General features: G+C 38.4%; 1 protein-coding gene across 1 annotated transcript; it reads left to right on the forward strand.

The window, feature by feature from the left end:
* The first annotated feature begins 14,802 nt into the window (after positions 1-14,802).
* Positions 14,803-18,503, forward strand: tyrobp (transmembrane immune signaling adaptor TYROBP). Its single transcript, XM_018745518.2, has 5 exons — positions 14,803-15,046; positions 16,330-16,350; positions 16,706-16,852; positions 17,681-17,742; positions 18,254-18,503. The coding sequence occupies exons 1-5, from the start codon at positions 15,001-15,003 to the stop codon at positions 18,308-18,310; spliced, it is 333 nt and encodes a 110-aa protein (XP_018601034.1). The 5' UTR covers positions 14,803-15,000; the 3' UTR covers positions 18,311-18,503.
* The last annotated feature ends 317 nt before the right edge of the window (positions 18,504-18,820 follow it).

An 18,820-nucleotide genomic window follows, 5' to 3' on the forward strand; every position in this document is an offset into this window, starting at 1 on the left:
ATGACCTTTGTATGAGTTTGCAAATAAAAGCAGGCATTGCAAACTGATCAGGGAGACATCCAGCTGTACAAAGCTCTCCCATCGGCCGGTGTTGTCGTGAAAAGTCTCTCCATGTCTAAGTGTTTTGTGCGGATCTCCTGCAGCTGATTGGTTCCAGAAAAGGAAATATAATTTCTTTCACACAGTTTTGCATCTGCCCTGTATTTCTGTTATGGTTATGGTATAATAGAAATAAAAGAAGGCCTTTTGGCAGTTTGAACAACTGCCATGTCCTTTACAGTGCTAAATGCTGAATAAATCTATCACCAATAGTCTTGTATGAACCTCTAATCATGCCTAACAGTCATAACGTTTAATGACTATATCTCAGTATATCTGTTGCTATTTGTTTGATGGAGAGAGGCCAGTACATTACTATTTTGGTGGTAACAGGCTGAGAGAAAGAATATGTAGTTAGATTTTTTATTAAGCTGATGCTTTTCTCCAAAGCAATTTGCAGCGTTAAGATACATACAATTACAGTAATACCTCGCCCTACGTCATTTCGTGTTGCGTCGATTTCGACTTTACAATGCAAGTAACTTGAAGTCATCAATTCACCTGAAACACCTGTCTTTGGACTGCCAATGGAAATACACATAAACACCACAGAAAACATGCAAGATTAAAACCTACACTGGAATTTTTATGTTTACCTGTGGATTATTTGTGATTTGGGGGGTGTGGTGGCACAGTGGGTTGGACCAGGTCCTGCTCTCCAGTGGGTCTGGGGTTTGAATCCTGCTTGGGGTACCTTGTGATGAACTGGCATCCTGTCCTGGGTGTGTCCCATCTGAGTCAGGAAAAACACGGAATGGGACTTTGGAGCATCAGACATGGAGGAAGATAATGACAAGGTAGGGGCTGTCATGGGCAAGGGTCCTGGCAAGGGTCCCAGCAATGATCCAAAAAGCTGTGGTCATGATTTGCAGAGTAGATGTCATGGTCCAAACAGCAATGTGAAACACTGGAAGCGGCCTGAAGTTTCAACAGATTCTACAATGTCTGTGGATATCATCTTGCACTTTTAAAGATTTTCTTAACACGAAAAGGAAACAGGTGTGCTGGGTCCTTCTGGTTCGTTTCCAGTGACGACCCTTGCTGGTCAGCAAGAGAACTGTTCCTAGGGGATGTGATAGGAATTTACAGCCCAGGTGATGTGAGACACCAGCACCACCCACTGTGTCACCATGATGCCCAAATATATGTACCTGTTCTTAGTAATAAAGCGACCATTTCTAGTTTATCCATTAAAAAAAAACTGACAACAGATTAACAAATGAAGGTCATTTTGGAAAGGTGGACAGCTGGTAGCATATAGTTAGAGTTACAAGTATGAATCTTGCCTCTGGCTGTAGTACCCTCGAGCAAGGTACTTACCATAAGTAGAAAAATAAAAAGTACCCAGCTGTACAAATGGGTAAATAATTGTAAGCAGACTAATATTTTAAGTCACTTTGGAGAAAAGTGTCATCTAAATGAAATAATGAAAAGTAAAACTATGACTGGAGTTAAGAAATTCAAGTCATATCACATTTCACACATTTTCTTACCTTTTTAACTTGCCAAACATATTATGATAGAAACTGGACTATTTAAGAAGAGAATTCTGAATCTAAAAATCAGTCAAAGGATCATCAGCAAATTTAAATTTAACCAGAACTTTTATTTGGCACAATACCTGCACTTCAGGATTGACTAGAACGACTACCTCCGAGAAAAATATCCATAAGTAGATTCTGCAAAAATATACCACTGAGTTTATTTAATTGAAACTTGGTTACTTTCACATAGAATTATATCAGTCTTCATCCACCCATTATCCAGCTCCTAGCTCCAGAGCCGCGGTGGTCCGGAGCGTAACCTGGAGAGAGGCTAATCTGTGACAGGAAAACAATAATAGTAGTGTTTTTATTTTTAAATATGTATTTAGTTTAACAGTGTTACTTTCAAAGCACGCCTGCTCTTAACAGATTATTAAACCCATAAAGAGCCCGGGCCGGGTTAAGAATTTAGACAAAATTAGACGAATGTTTTGTTGGTATGCACATTCCGCTTCTGTCTTAGGTTGATACTAGCAGATGGTAAGGTATGGATGGGGGGAAAACAGGGTGTGTGTGTGTGTTGGGGGGGTGCAATGTCATAGTCCTGAGGAAATAAAAAGCACTGAAACTACTGGAATGTATAATGACTGTGGAGGCTGAAGCGGCGCCGTGGTTTGCCCGTTTAGCACCTTTGCGCAGCACTGAAGGACCTGCATTACACATGTGAACTTTGCATGTCTTCACTGGGTTCAACTTCAAGTGAAGCTGCTGCACGCTCATCATCAACCAAGATTACTGCTTTGGGGTAAGGTTTCTTTGTTAACTCGTGATATTACTGTTGAAACAATAACCCAGTAAGAAATAACGCCTAAAGTAGAAGAAGGCTGTGGAAAGCTGCAGAGCCGCTGTATTTTGAGCTGTCACGGACATCTAGCTCCACACAAAATACCTATAAAGCATGAGGTTCACCAGTCTGGGAGCTCTCATGTAGAGTTCATACGGACTCTTGAATACCTGACAACAAAAGCCAAGTCAGAGACTGGGTGACGATGGATGAACATCGTACACAGGAAATGACTATCACTACATAAGCGGCCGCCATCTGAAAAGTCAGTTTAAATACAACATTCTATAATTAATTAAACGGACTTTCATTCATTAAAGCAATCAGCTGCCTTTCCTTACATCCGTCTTAAAAGAAGAGGACCACACACACTTTCAGAACCGCTTGTCCCATACAGGGTTGAGGCGAACCAGAGCCTACCTGGCAACAGAGGGCATAAGGCCAGAGGGGGAGGGGACACACCCAGGACAGGACGCCAGTCCGTCGCAGGGCAACCCAAGCGGGACTTGAACCCCAGACCCACTGGAGAGCAGGACCTGGTCCAACCCACTGCGCCACTGCGCCACTGCAACCCCCCCTTCCCCCTATAGAAGAGGACCACTATCAAGTTATTAAGAAAGAAAGACGGGTATTTTGCGTGATAACATAGAAAAATTGGTTGGGCCAAAATGGTTTTGGTCCAAGGGGGTGCGGTGGCACAGTGGGTTGGACCACAGTCCTGCTGTCTGGTGGGTCTGGGGTTCAAGTCCCGCTTAGGGTGCCTTGCGATAGACTGGCGTCCTGTCCTGTGACCCCGTATGGGACAAGCAGTTCTGAAAATGTGTGTGTGTGGTTTTGGTCCAAATTTCGTAAGAATGAACTATTTATACCATATTTTTATACCGGCAAATCTACTTGATTGAAGTGTAAGTGGAGCTGTCCGGCTGTATTACTGGACGCGCTTTACGAAGTGAACTGCCCTGCCTGTGTCGGTACAGTACTTGTCCTTTCTACAGGTAAAGACGAAAAGAAAGTAATTTTAGTCATTTATAATCAGATGCTCAACTTCTGTAGTAATTTTATTCATTTATAATAAGATCATGCTCAAATTTTTTAGTAATTTTAATGATTTATAATCAGACGCTCAACTTTTGCAGTCATTTTAGTCATTTATAATAAGATGCTCAACTTTTGTAGTCATTTTTACTCATTTATAACCCGATGCTCAAATTTTGTAGCCGTTTTTACTCATTTATAATAAAATGCTCAATTTTTTAGTCATACTGATTTATAATCAGATGCTCAACTTTTGTAACACCAGGTAGCAGACATAAAAAAGCAAAATAACAGGCCACATCTTTAAGTCATAACCTTTCTCTCGCGTCAAAGCTGGAAAATGCCTCACGCGGTCTATGAAAAGTAGTTTTTACCGCAGCGGGAAGGTTTATTTCCTTGACGGCTCTTTCCGTCTGAGAGACGCCATTCAGAGTGAAATGGAAAAGTGCCTTCCAACGCCCACGCGGCCAACGGCAGCAGCGCAGCGCCTACAAACGGCGCAAGTCGCGCAGAGACATTTTTCGCGAGCTGACGGTCCTCGCGCTTCTCTTTCGGAGGTATGTAAGGCAGGACGCCGCTGCAAACCTTCCTCCTCCGGGACAATCCCGTTAATAAGAATCTAAGTCCATGTCCCTGCTTTTATGTGGCGTGGTGATAGATGTGGTCTTTGTACCATACGCGTAGGTTTACCTGAATATTAGCAAAAGTGTACCGCACCTCTGGTAGCCGGTGACGCCGCTTCAGCATCCTTATTTTTCACTACTAATGTAATGATGATAATAATAATTATAATAATTTATTATAATTATAATCTGCTCACCATATTATCTTTACCACAATTTCATTATAGTGGATTTGTTTACTCACTGTGTGTGTATCTGACAGAAGTAGGAACAATTTCAGCAGCGATTATTAGTACCACGAGGCCAATGTCTGCTTTAAAAAACTATGCTTAATAATAAATTACAGTGTTTTCTTAGATTCGTTTCTGTGTAATTCTTGGTGATGGTTTATGCTTTTTGTTTTAAAGCATGTTAGTGCATCAGTAGTAATCAGATAAAATATATTATCAATAGATTATACATTTTTTTAATAAAAAATATTTAATGTGATCGAAGTGGGGACAGGTGGTAGTGTACTGGTTAGAGCTACTGTGTAAGTGTCCTACATGAGGAGTAATAATCTAAGGCTTAACAGTGTGAAATGCATGGCTTTTGTTGTCATTTTCAGAGAACACAGGAAATGGCGAATAATGCTGTGTTTACTTTTCTGACAGTTTGTCTCCTTGGTAAGTGCATTGCATGTCTTCAGGGCTTTCACTCCACTACTGTCCCTTTGTTGTTGTACCCCCCCCCAATTCATGTATGCATTCCTGAAGATGTCAAGCTTTATCATAAAACATACACACACAAGGCGGCATAGGTAGCGTGTTACTAAACTGGAGCGTGACTCCCTGTTCATTTGCAGGTGGGTGACAGTGCATTATATAAACAACTGGAGAGAAATATATATGTTATACTTATGCTTTTTTCAAATTAAATACAATAAAATAGTTCATATATTTTTTTAAAAAGATGTAATAGGAACATGAGCAGAGAGATTCACTTGCAATACTGGATGTGTAACGTGTTTGGTGCGAGTGTGCCTGAAGTAGGTGGGGATTACTTGGGTGAGTGTTCTTCACAAGAACCCACACAGGAAAGTAGACCACACTGCAGGCTTTAGACCTCACCGGAAGTGAGACTAAAGAGCTCCTTTAAAACTGCATTTGAACGTAACAGCCTCCAACAAAACCAAAATTGCCCTATAATAACATAGAGAAAGGTTGCTGTCTTTCATCCTCAAGTAACCCATTGTTTCCACTGTCATCTCTTCTGCTATTAAATATTTTTTCAGTGTTTTAATTGTAGCTTTTTTCTGTTCCCATATCCCCCTCCCCCACTTTCAATAGCACTAAATGTGGCCAAAGGAAGCCCAGGTATGCAACATATACCTCATAGTTACTATTTATAGCTAATTATAATTGTTGATGTAAGTGATCTTCATTCAGTAACTGATGATAATGACACTAAAGAAGAGCCACTGTAGGTGGTACAATGCAGTGTGGTACCAGTTCAGTGTTTACGCACACACACATTTTCTAAACCGCTTATAATATTAATACCACTTGCTGTAAAAACTGTCAGTGTGGAGAGGAGATTTTAAGTTGTCAACGTAAAGAACAAACAATGTTTTCTTTTAAGATGTCTTAAACGTTTCTTGAAATGTTGTGGCTATCACCCTTTGCAGATCTTGACACTCCGACGTGCTATAGGATTGAGCCTGCCACCATGGTGGGTGTTGTTATTGGAGACATGGCCCTGACGGTGTTGATGGTTATCGTAGCGTATCAGTGCGCTAGCCGTCGGAGACGCCAAAAGGAGGAAGGTAGGATACATTTCAGTCCATTTATGTAACTTTAGGAATCTGAATGTTTTTAGCTGAATTTCCAGAATCCCAGAATTTCCTGAATTTTTATCTGAATATTTCAAAATATGTGGTGTGAATAAATGTCAATGAAATGATAAAACAACTTGGGATACCCTGGTACTGTACTAGCAAAAAAGATGATGTACTCTCATTGGTTTGATATTATCAGATGTTAAACCTTATGGCAAATGAGAGTAACTCATGATAATGATATTAACAGATATTACAAATCTGCATTCCTAGTGAAATGGATAAAGGGAATGAAACAGGTTTGGCATGACAGAATGGTGACTTTTTTGCAAAATTATGTTGAAAATTAAAATTTGATCACATAGTGCTAACAAGCTGATGCTTTCTTCTTTTAAGTCTAATACCAGAAAGGAAGAAAAATATGGTTATTTAAATGTTTTTCTGTAATTCGGTAATTTGATATTGAAAAAAAGTCTATGGGGCTAGGAAGGGGAAGGACTATTGACAGACCCGCCGCATTTGTTTATTCAGCAAACATCCAGTTAGGATGAACAGTGACAGATATTTGGCACACAGTTTCACTTACAGTGAAGGAGTCTCGTCAGTTCCTTTTATTTATCGAGGAGTTTCACTTCTACTTTGATACTACGCAGACATGCTGAGCAGAATTGAATACTCAAGAAATTTGAATAAATGATTTCAGTTCACTTTCATTAATCATCAGTCCAACATGATTGTGATGATACTTCCCCTTATTAAGGTGGGCATCAGTGTAATTGATTTGTATGTTTCCCTCTACAGCTGATAAGGTCTACATGAACGTCAGAGCCAACTGCAAAGTGAGGCAAATCGATGACAAATCAGAAAAATCAAAACCTACATTCCACAAATATTAAATCTGTTTAATTCCCTTTCCATTTAATTTGTATGTATAAATAGTTGATAGGAAGTGCCAAACCACTGAATGGAAATTCTGTGTGGTTTTTATATGACATTCTAACTAACCCAAATTCATTATTAGTGCCCGTGTCTGTATGACCTATGCATGTGTATGCATTTTGACTGCAATTTTTTTTTTCAGAAATGTAATTTATAAGTTCTGACTGCATAAACACATAAGAATTGAGCTTCAAGTCCTTAAATAAATGTTTTCCCTTCACAAATTGCTCTATGAAGTTGACAGCGGATCAGGTTATTTGCTTGATGCTCTTTTAAAAATTGACACACTAGTATGGTTAAGTCTTGATTAATGTGTATGAGGTGAAAAAAAAATCATAGATGTGCCAAAATTGGTAAACCTTTCAGTATATTTGATTCTCTGTTTATATAATAATAATGCTAAGATAATGGAATTATTATACACATAATTAAATTGTAAATTACTAACAGTTAACCAACATGTAATTTAGATGTTTTACACTTTTTAAGGATTTTTAAGTGTTGACGGTTTTAAGTTTTCCAGTGAATTTCTGAATAGTGTGAATATCCAAATTATTAAATGAATTTTATACTAGTAGTATATTTTATATTTTAATACTCCAAAGTGGAAGCATTTGATTTTATTTTTTTTAATAAAGTTTGTTTATTTTTTTATGTAAAGTATTGTATTCAAAGTACACTTTTATGTCAAGAGAAGTCTGTAATTTTGTATTGACCCCTGTGATGATTTGCATTTATTCATTTAGCTGATGACTTTCTCTGAAGCAGCTTACAACGTTAAGGCACCTACAATCATTTACCTATTTACACAGCTGGGTTATTTTACTGGAGCAACTTAGAGTAAACACCTTGCTTAAGGATACTACAGCTGGAGATGGGAGTGAAACCCACCCCCTTTGGGTCCAAAGACAACAGCTTTAACCACTACTCTATCACAAACTGACCAGCATTCCTTATGTTGCTATGCCTGCTGGAGTTCTATAGGTTTCATTTCTTACAGTAACACCTATAGTCAAGTGAAACTTAGAAGCACTACTTTTCGGCAGGTGTCTTTTAGAGGCACAATAAAAGCTGTAGTCCATAAAATTAAGTGCTTTTTTCCAAAAAGCAAAGCAATAATAAAAAAACTATTCTGAAATTAATTTATAGTTCAGCAAACTGTAGATTATTTGCGATCAGTAGGAGATGGACCACATCTTGGCACTGAAGAGAACTTTTTCCCTGTGTAGGTCTCAAAGAAATGTGGTAGGATGCTACAGATTTACCTACATACATAAGTTATGAATCAGTCAAGCAATGAATCAACCAGTCAATGAATCAAATAAACTAATCACCAAAATACTCTCATTCCTCTGCATTCGGCCTTCTGATATTCGCTGATGTGGTTGATGGGGAAGCTGGTAGTGTAGTGGTTAAGCTGGTGCCTTTGTACCCAAAGGTTGTTGGCTTGAATTTCACCTTCAGCTGTAGTACTGTCGAGGAAAGTACTTACTGTAAGTTGCTCTGGTAAAGATGCCCAGCAGATTATAACTTCCTTTGGAGAAAAGCATCAGATAATTGTAATATATATGAATATTTGTTTGCATAGTTTATATATTTTGGTCCTTTTGTTGTTTTTTGGTAATGACTTAATAAATCTCTTTACCATAAAAAGTCTTAAGTGGACTAAAGAAGACTTTTTTGTTCTGGGTTTTATGAACATATTAACATGATTGTTTTAAAGTTTACTGAACAACTAGTTGTTTCTCTTTTCTGAACTTCTATATAATAAATTAATCAGTGTTTGGAAAGCATGGATGACTATGTTTACAGCAAGAGAAAAATGAATTGCAAAGAAGTCATCTAGTTGTTTGCTAATAATGTGTGTTAGTGCCTTCTGATTAACTGATAGATGTGGAGTATTTCATCTTATGACTTCTGGGGCTGGATGGATGGATGGATGGATGGACTGACGGATGGATGGATGAAAATTCTTGTTTATGTCTAAAAACTTGCCATCAAATTCTTTGTTTTTCTTTAAACTTTTTTAAAGTTAATCACATTACATGACACTTATTTCACACATACAGGTGTACAAACTGTAGCTGTTGCTTTAGCCAAAATTTCAACTTTGATATTAGAGGCTACATAAAAGTGATGCATCAAAGAAATTCAGATGTAAGATCATATTATATTCATTTTTTATTATTCTTTGCACTCTATCAGCAACATGTCTCCTTTATCCTCACCTTATCACTCTTAACTCTGAAAGCTACCAGCACAGCATCATTGATTGAGCCAACACTGAGCTCCATGCTCTGTTACTGTGATATGATACCTCTATTTAGACACCAGCATATTTACACTCAAATGCACAACTTTGTCATTATTTCCAAAAAGCCTTTGCTAAAGCCCTTATAATCCATTAGCAAAAACAAAAAGCATGAATCTAGAAGTATTTAATAATTAAACAAGACAACATTATATTGCTGCATTTTTTTTTAAAAAAAAAAAAAAACAAACCAGTGATAAAATAACTTCTGAAATGAATTTATAGTTTAGTCAATTGCAGATATTGCACCCAATAGCAGATGGACCACATCTTTGCGTTGAAGAAAATTTTTCACTGTGTAGGTGTCAACGAAAATGTGGTAGGATGCCACAAATTTACCAACATATATCAATTATGAATCATTCAATCAATCAGTCAGTCTGTGAATCAAATAAACTAACAACCAAATACACTCACCCCTCATTATTTGGCCTTCTATTATTCACTGATCTGATCTGTGATTACTAATACTTAATAATAATAACTCAATAATTAAAATTAATTTCTCTTGACTTTAAAATATTCAGTCTGTAACATTCGGTCCTGCGTAATAAACATACCAAACTGAAAATTTCCCCAAGCAGCTGTTTTAAAGAGACTGAGACGCACCACATTGTTACAATTGTGTGCTCATGCTCTCATTTGGAGTCTGGCGCCCCACAGTCTCTCATGGCTTTGCGTTTGCATTCTGTTTTACACCATTGTGCTTTAGTTTTCTAACTATTCATTTATTTAAATGTCATGTAAAGACTTAGTCTTCCTCAAGCCAGTCTCAACACACTATCAGGGAAAGTTTAGTTCATTGTAATTTTTTACTTAATTTTATACACACCTGACTGGGCATAGTGATAAGGGTACCCAGGGGTGGGTGGTGTCCACTCTAGTCTGAGTCCTGCCCACCCAAATAAAAAAATAGGGGATACCACAAAAAAAAGAAAAAATGTGAGAAGCTGAGTTTATCCTTCAGTTATCTGAACTATTTTTATCTAAGGAGAGGCTTTGTCAAGAGTTTCCCACAAAATGCAGAGTGCACATCCAGACATGCAGAGTGAGGTCAGTGATATGTTGGCAAATTTGGTGCTTTACTTTACCTGGGCTTTACCTGAAGAATAATGGAACAAGACATGGGAGCAATGTAGAAAATTCATCTGTCGTGATTAGATTTTGTTTGGCTGATTTCATTTGGAATCTGAATACCTGAGAGCACAAATACTGAAAAAACTTGCATGATGGTGGGTGCAGTTCTGGAAACATAATATTATCAGTCAGTGATTTGATAGTGCTGCTGCTATGAGTGGAATAAAACATAGAGTATAAACACTACTAAAAAAAGGTGTGTAGGGACATTCCCTACGTACACCATTACAACCATCAATTGCACTTAGCAGCGCATTTTATCCAGGAGGAATCATGTGCTACAAATTTCTTTGAGCTGTCTAGGTCATCACATGTGCTCTTCCATAGACACTACATTAAACATCAGTATAATGCTCCTATTCTGAAAAGGTTGCTGGAGATTAGCCAGATACATCCAAATCCTCAACCACCTTGATATGACAAGCTGCAATTTTGACAACAAAGAGGAAATTCTGAGTACTCTGTCAATGGTGGCTGAGGATGAAGATGCACCAATGGATTTCTGCAGTGAAGCTTTACGGCTTTTAATCCAACAAAATAGGGAAAACATTTTTGAATTGTGCAGATGCTTGGTACTCTGAAACCAGCAGTCTATGCTGCAGTCTCAGTCTGTGGAGGTATGTGAGGTCAGTGAGTTCATCAGTTAATCACTAGAGACTTTAAGAGAAATGGGCAACAAACCAGGTTAAAAAATAGAACGCGAGGGTCTGAGTGTATAATGTTGTTATAATTAGTCATTCTGTTTTAATGTGTTACACTACTTTTCCCTTAAAGTACAGGGGTAATTTTAGGTGATTTTGAATGGGCTTGGAATAAACTGGAATTTTTGGAACTGGAACAAAAGGTAATGGAATAAGTAATTTCATTATCCAGTTTTTCAGTATTTAGTCTGCTTTGAAGAATGAATTAGGACTGGATACTGGAGGATAAATGTACATAATAAGACAAAACTGTTGCTTTGGTAACATTTTCTATTGAAGCGACTTACCGTATTGAATATATTTATGAACATATATTTAAATTAAGACTATTTATTTATTTATTTATTTGGAACATTGTAGGGTAAGTACCGTGTTTAAAAGTACTCTAATAGTAGCAGAGAGTATGACTTGAACCGGCCAACATACGTACCTCAGTCCCTGCTGCCTCATACTCCATCAAGAATTTTGATGAATTTCCCTGGATCCCGCTGATTCAATCCATTCAATTACTGTTACATGAAGCTTGAATACTTCAAAAGAGTTCATTCTAATATTTTTCACACTGCACTGAAAACTTGCTCACAATCAATATTATAATCATTAGTTCACATACCAGTTAATATACTCTATTGTAGCAAATATCGTATCTAAGATATAGTCTTTTTTGGTGTTTTGTTTGTCTAAGCACATAACGCTTTTTTTTTCATGCTGATAAGCCAGTGCTTAGTTGCTGTTCATTACAGAAGATCTTTATCTACCTTTTCTGTGTTTCTGTTAAGGTCAGAGTCCCATGAAGATTAAAGAATACTCAAGTGCACCACGGTACATACAGCGCTTATCTACTGCAGATGTTCTGATAGCCCTATGAACCCTACTGTTCATAGCATTTGGACATTGAGTGAGCAAACACATCATATCTGTCCTCATTGTTTGTTAAACACAAAACAGATTTATCTATTTATTCAGCAGAGATGCCTGTGCATGAGCTAGACAGAAAAGGTTGGATGTAGCAGCATCAGGAGGCAGCAACTTCTCTGTAAATATAGATGGTGGAAGTAATAGCCATCTGGGGGTGAGTGTAGAGGATTTGGAATCTCCCTAATTTTTTTTGCATCAAAAACAAGAAGTAACCTTCAGACCAGATTTACTTTTTCCTCCATTCTTAAAGATGGACAAGTTTGATGGCATTCACATTTCCTGCAGTTCACTTCAGCTGGATGTCCTAGCTCCAAACCTGAAAACCTCATGTAATTTGCATTGACAAAAATCTAAAATTGTCATAGGCAGGATTAATTGTATGAGGCAGCAGTTTTGACAGCAACCCACAGAGAGCATAGGCACATGTACTGTTAATGCCTCTCACTTCAACTCATGGGACAGAAAATCATCCAATAAAACCACTTCCATCCCACTAGAGCTGCCATATCTGTCTTGTGGCCTCCTGACTTCCGGTGTGCAGCAACAGGAGAGTGCAACTCAGCTCTTGGCTCTGCACCATCAGGGTTTCCTTCCTGGTGTAGTATCTGCCTTATTTCCTTCACACATTGCTTGAGTGCTTCTTTGCAGTGTTTACAAAGGTGTATCTGGGGGTTTCCTTGCACATTGGTAGGTAAAGCCTAGATGGAAAGATCTGTTAAATACCAAAGGCGTATCTCTGCATGCATGAAGAAACATGTAGATGGTGGGAAAGCACAAGCTTTACGAAACCCGGCTTAACACGACAGCATCTAGAAGATCATGAAAACAATGATAAGCAAAAAAATGACATAATGAACCATGGAAAGGGTGTAGCTTCTGTGCAAATTTAGTTTTTTAAGATGTGATAAAATGGTAACATGATTAAATATAATTTTAAGGGCAAGAATTGAACATTCAGTGTGCTCAGTGTAATAACCCACACACACATTGTCTGAACTGCTTGTCCCATACAGGGTTGCAGGGAGCCAGAGCTTAACCTGACAACACAGGGTGTGAGGCTGGAGAGGGAGGGGACACACCCAGGACAGGACGCCAGTCCGCTGCAAGGCACCCCAAGCGGGACTCAAACCCCAGACCCACCAGAGAGCAGGACCCAGTTCAACCTACTGCGCCACCGTGCCACCGCGCCCCCCCCCGTGTAATAACTTACATAATTAAAATTATTAATAAATCAATTGTCTTTATTTGGATAGAGTCTGGGGGTGCGGTGGCGCAGTGGGTTGGACCGCAGTCCTACTCTCCGGTGGGTCTGGGGTTCAAGTCCCGCTTGGGGTGCCTTGTGACGGACTGGCGTCTCGTCCTGGGTGTGTCCCCTTCCCTCTCCGGCCTTACGCCCTGTGTTGCCGGGTAGGCTCCGGTTCCCCGTGACCCCGTAAGGGACAAGCGGTTCTGCAAATGTGTGTGTGTGTGTGTGTGTGGATAGAGTCCACTCTTCAAGAAAAAACTGAAAAAGGATTAAGTGGGGAAATGTAAATATACATATTTTTTTTCACTCAGATGAAAAATACATACAAAAACAAAAACAAAAAAAAACACAAACAGCTCTACATTCATGGCAGTAAATATACTTCTATTTCTCATTCTATCAGTAAATATACTTCTATTTCTCATTCTATCATCAGAGTTCAACACAAGGTTGATGTTGAATTATTTTGGTATTGAACAAGATTTTAAGTGAAGCTGGGTTTACAAATTCAGTTGACTTATGGCAAATATTGACCATTTGTGAATTGTACTGCTCTTATTAGTAAGTAACGCTCATCAGCAGATCTACGAGACGTTCCATGCTGCGCTGGGGATTCAAGAGACCTTATAACAACAATATCATTATTACTTGTTAACTGGCTTAGAATTGTTACTAAATCTAGAATACCTAGGAGGGGTGGGCAACCACTGGCCTGTGGACCCCCAGAGGGTTTTTTCTCCCTCAATTTTCAACTGGGAGTTTTTGTTCCTTTCCTCTGTGGCCAGTAGGCATACTTATAGCTCTATAAAAGTACTTTATAATGGTAGTCATTAGTCGACTATCTTCTTTGTTTCTTATCTGATGTATTTGTTTTTCTTGCCTTATGTCTGTGTTAAAGCGCTCTGTGTCACTGCGTGAGAAGAGTGCTCTATAAATATAAATTGAATTCAATCTACAAAACTATAGCCAAATGTTTTGTTTTTTTTCAGGTTTGTGTTCAAAGCCTTTCCCTCTTAACTAGGTTTTTTTTTTCTGACACGTCAGGTCACTGTTTCTGAGAACTCACACACACACAATGTCAACAACTGCTTGTCCTGAGCGGTGTGTTGGCGAACCACAGCCACACCTGGTAACACAGGGCGCAAGGCTGAAGGAGGAGGGGACACACCACTAGGCACCCCAAACTCTAGACCCACCACACAGTGGGCCCCAGCCAAACCAGCTGCGCCACCATGTCCCTGAAGTTCCTAAGAACTATGCTTAAAAAAATTGAACAGATGTTCTATTGACAGCTGACAACGTTCTATTTAAAAATTGAAAGTATCAATTTGAAAGTAGTTTACAGGCCATTTCCCATATGTATCGACATTAAAAAATATAACACAGTAATGTCAACTTTCAAATGTGCCTTACAATGGAATGTGCAGTAGTACATCAGTGAACATGACAATGTAAACTTCAGTTAAGATTACCGGTCGGTACAGTTGGTCATCTTAACCGAAGTCTACTGGTTACCAGTCTAGTACAGCAAAAGATATTTAAAGCATTTATGCTTCTCTGAGGCTTCACTAGGCTGAAATAGAAACTGTTAGACTTCCTCCCTGAAATGCCCCTATCTAGCCCCCCCGGCACATACACTCACACTCAGACAGAGAGCGCACTGACCATCAAACTTCAAATAGCATCACAAGCTGCTGAGGACTTCGGGTTTTGTGAGAACCACCACATTTTTTGTTTTCTGCAGCGCTCCTTTGGACTGTTTGGCCCATCTTCATCTTCCACGCTATTGGACCTTCCACAGGTCATACTCCCTACCTTTCCACTTTCCTCACTACATCGACCTAACAATGGGCCAGTCAATCTGTGTCGTGACTCCAATGGCGATGCTGCTAGGTGAGTAGGACCACTGCTGCTAATGCTGAAAGAAAAGGTACATACCACTTTGTCAGTTTACATGTGTATGGAGGCAAATGCAATACTCACTGTTTGTGTGTTATTCTGTGCATTGTGTGATTTGTACCATTTTCCTTTGTGCTTCATGCATTTTTATTTGGCTATGAACTTCAAGAAAACAATGTAGTGTAGAAATTTTTGTGAAAGACATGTTTATTTATATATCGATTGTCTTTATATGGATGGAATTTACCTTTCAAGGAAAAACAGAAATATGATTAATTTAAGAGGGGTAATGTAAATATACTTTTTTTTTCACTCAGATGAAAAATACATACAAAAACAACAACAAACAGCTCTACATTCATGACAGTAAATATACTTCTGTTTCTCACACTGTCATCAGAGTTCAACACAACTCTGATGATTACAAGTATTAAATGAGATCTGTCTTCGTGCTTTTGCCTTTTCACTGCCAATAGACAATACTGCAGCAAACTTCTTTGGCTGCGTTATGGTAATGATAAAAAAAATATAAATCACAAAATACTTCACAATATACAAAAAATTGTGACATCTTTTCACAAAAATACAGCAATTTAGTTAACTTCACAAGAATATCCTCAGTAAGTGCACAAAAACAATCGACAGTTCTGCACAGGAACGATATCAAAATAACAAAAATGAACAGTATAGAAAGATTTGATATGAAAAATACTAAATACATATGAATACAAAATATTAATATATATGTATATATACACATATACCGTACATATTTACATACAAAGTATATGTATACATGCATACATATACAAAATAACCCTGTTTTTGCAACATTTCTGGATATGACTGACTGCATTGGATAGATAAATGTTGGTTGGTTACATTTACTCTGCATGAGAGCAGAGCCCTGTTATGGTAAACACTTCCTGCCTTGTCTTGGATTGTGATCTAAGAGGAATTTGGAGACTCAGAGCAATGACTCAAGTTACTGACTGTATCATGGAACAAGAAACTGTAACTAGACAACAGCCAGCAGACAATCTGCTTAAATTGTTATTATTTTAGTTTCGTTTCGCTCAGTTAGTCGTCTTCACGGAAAGAGTTTGCTCATCTGATTCAGTTATACAGGCTGCAGCAGAGGAAGTGCTGGTAGGTATGAGTGTCTATTGACTAAACCTCAGCTATCCTGCGGTGCAAATTTGCAGAAAGTAGATTACCAGTGTCTTCTGCTCTTCCGGACATCACATTCATACATTTGACTTTTGTTGCTTTTTCAGGTCCTGTATCAGGCCAACAGGGTGAGTGACTTTTTTGTAAGATCACTTGAGATCCATACAGAGTAGACCATTTCAGTTACGAGCACAGTTTACACTTCTAAAGTCTACATTTATCTGACACTTTTCTCCAAAGCAGCTTATGACATCAAGCTGCTTACAATTACTTTCCTATTTATACAGCTGTGTAACTTTACTTGAGCAATTTAAGGAAAGTACCTTGACCAAGGGTATTACAGCTGGAGTAGGAATTTCAACCTACAACCTTCAGGTCCAAAAGCGGTAGCTCTAACCAGTATACCACCAACTGCACAGCCTAAAGCTTCAGTCTCAAATACACAATCTCTAGTTTTTCTCTATTCCTCCCGTTTTTTTTCAGATTGCAGAAACTGCTACCAGCTAGATACGGGAACCCTGGTGGGCATCATTGTGGGCGATATTGTCCTCAGTGTTCTCATTGCACTCTCTATCTTCTGCTTTGTCTACAACATGAAAAAAAAGAAGAGAACCCTGGATGCTCTAGAGGGTAAAGAAAAGTGTGACTTGTGTGTGTCCTTGAGCCTCCGATTCTATTTTGTATATGACTTTCATTTGTTTACTTTCATTTTCTGGTATTTTGTAGGTAGTTGGCTTCCAGTTATTTTTACCTAATATAAAATAAAAAAAATGGGCAGCATGGTGGGACAACGAGTAGCACTGCTGTTTCACAGCATCTGGGTGGTGTGAGGGGGCATGGGATTGATACCTGGTCAGTCAGTGTGGCGTTTGCATAGACTCCCTGTGTCTGTGTGTGTTTCCTCTGGGTGATCTGGTTTCCTCCCACAGTCCAAAGACATGCTGGTCAGATTCACCCATAGTGTGTGAGTGACAGAAAGAGTGTGTTCCACTGATGTATGGATGAGTGACCCATTGTAAGTAATGTATCTAGCAGTGTAAGTCACCTTGGTGAATGAGGTATGTGGGCTGATAACACTACACAGAGTTCATTGGAAGTTGCTTTGGAGAAAAGTGTCTGCTAAATAAATAAATGTAAAATAGAACTGCTAAATAACTCAAGTAGACTTCTAAAGAACTGCTAAAAAAATATTAACAGAAATATATTTTCTTCAAAATAAGACTAGTACAGGAGTGATGTCTTTGCACTTATAACTTGGTGAAAGTATTTAATCTTTTGAATATTTACTGAATAATGTGAATATAATGTGGATATTTAAACTTTAATCAGTAAGACTCTCCTACTTTGAAATTTTTCCCCCTATACACCCTCTGTCCTGGATCAGTAGAGAAGAACATGGACTGACATGACTTATTTATGTATGAGCTGATGGGATTTTGTCTCACACCCCTTCCTCAGGTAAGGGAAAAAAACAGACATCCTCAAAGATTAAGACAGAGGATGCAGAGTCTACCTATCAGGTACAGCACACCGACCCGCACATGACCACTCAACTCTGATTGCTCAGTCTACAAGTGTTCATCATCATGTTGTAGGTCTGCCTCTAATTGCACCACAGACAGTGAATCAGTGTCTTTTATCTCTGTTACCACCTACAGTGTGGAACTCAGAAAGACAGAGAGGGGGCAGTGTGATGTGTTTTTAAATCATGAATTTAAACATGCTTTTAAGCCGGCTTCATTTCATGAAGTTGAACAATTCGTTTTCTTATGTTTGTTTTTTTACATATTGTATATTCTTCCTCTTATTGGTGCTCTTCTTGTTATTATTTAGTTAATGTAAAATACATTTCATGTGACAAGATTGGGGAACTCAAGTTCCTGAGTACAGAAGAAAACTTGTACATTGTTCACATTTACAGGTTTCAGTTACATTCTGATAGTTTTCTGCATCACTAGTCTTCCCCTTTTCACTTTCTAAACTCTTCTCTGTCTTTTGTTCTCGTGTGTCCCTGTGTCTGTGTCTCTGTAGGAGCTGCAGGGGGTACAAAGCGACATCTACAATGATCTCACAAATTTCCGGAAATGAGGCCCACGATGTGAAGTTTGTTCTTTATCGAGATGTCTTGGACCCACAATTTATCTGTGTAGGACACATACTCTTTCTCTGCTGGCACCTGACCAGACCAGCAGTACTGACAGACTCAAGGGAAATATGACTGTAGCTGATAGTAGCAGCTGGAATAAGGAGCGTATTAAGCTCTGAAAGAAATAACCGTGACTTTACGCTACATCTTTCATGAAGAAAAAAATCAAACTATTAATTACAAGAACTATTATCTTGACGTATACATGTGTTTGTGATGTTTGCGTGTTTTATTTCTATACGTGTATATTGTGTTTGTGATTGTGCTGTACAGATTTATGTAAATTCATTAATGATTTATTTATTTTTGAATCTGATTTAATTTCTTTTAAGATATTTTCTGAAGCCTATTTGTAATGTTAGCTGTAATTTAAAATAGCTTTCAAGGTCAGAGCTCCTCCAAAAACAGATGTAAATTAATTGTGTATTAATAATGCAGTATTACTGTAATTT

Source organism: Scleropages formosus, chromosome 18 (assembly GCF_900964775.1).
Source record: "Scleropages formosus chromosome 18, fSclFor1.1, whole genome shotgun sequence".
NCBI lineage: Eukaryota > Metazoa > Chordata > Actinopteri > Osteoglossiformes > Osteoglossidae > Scleropages > Scleropages formosus.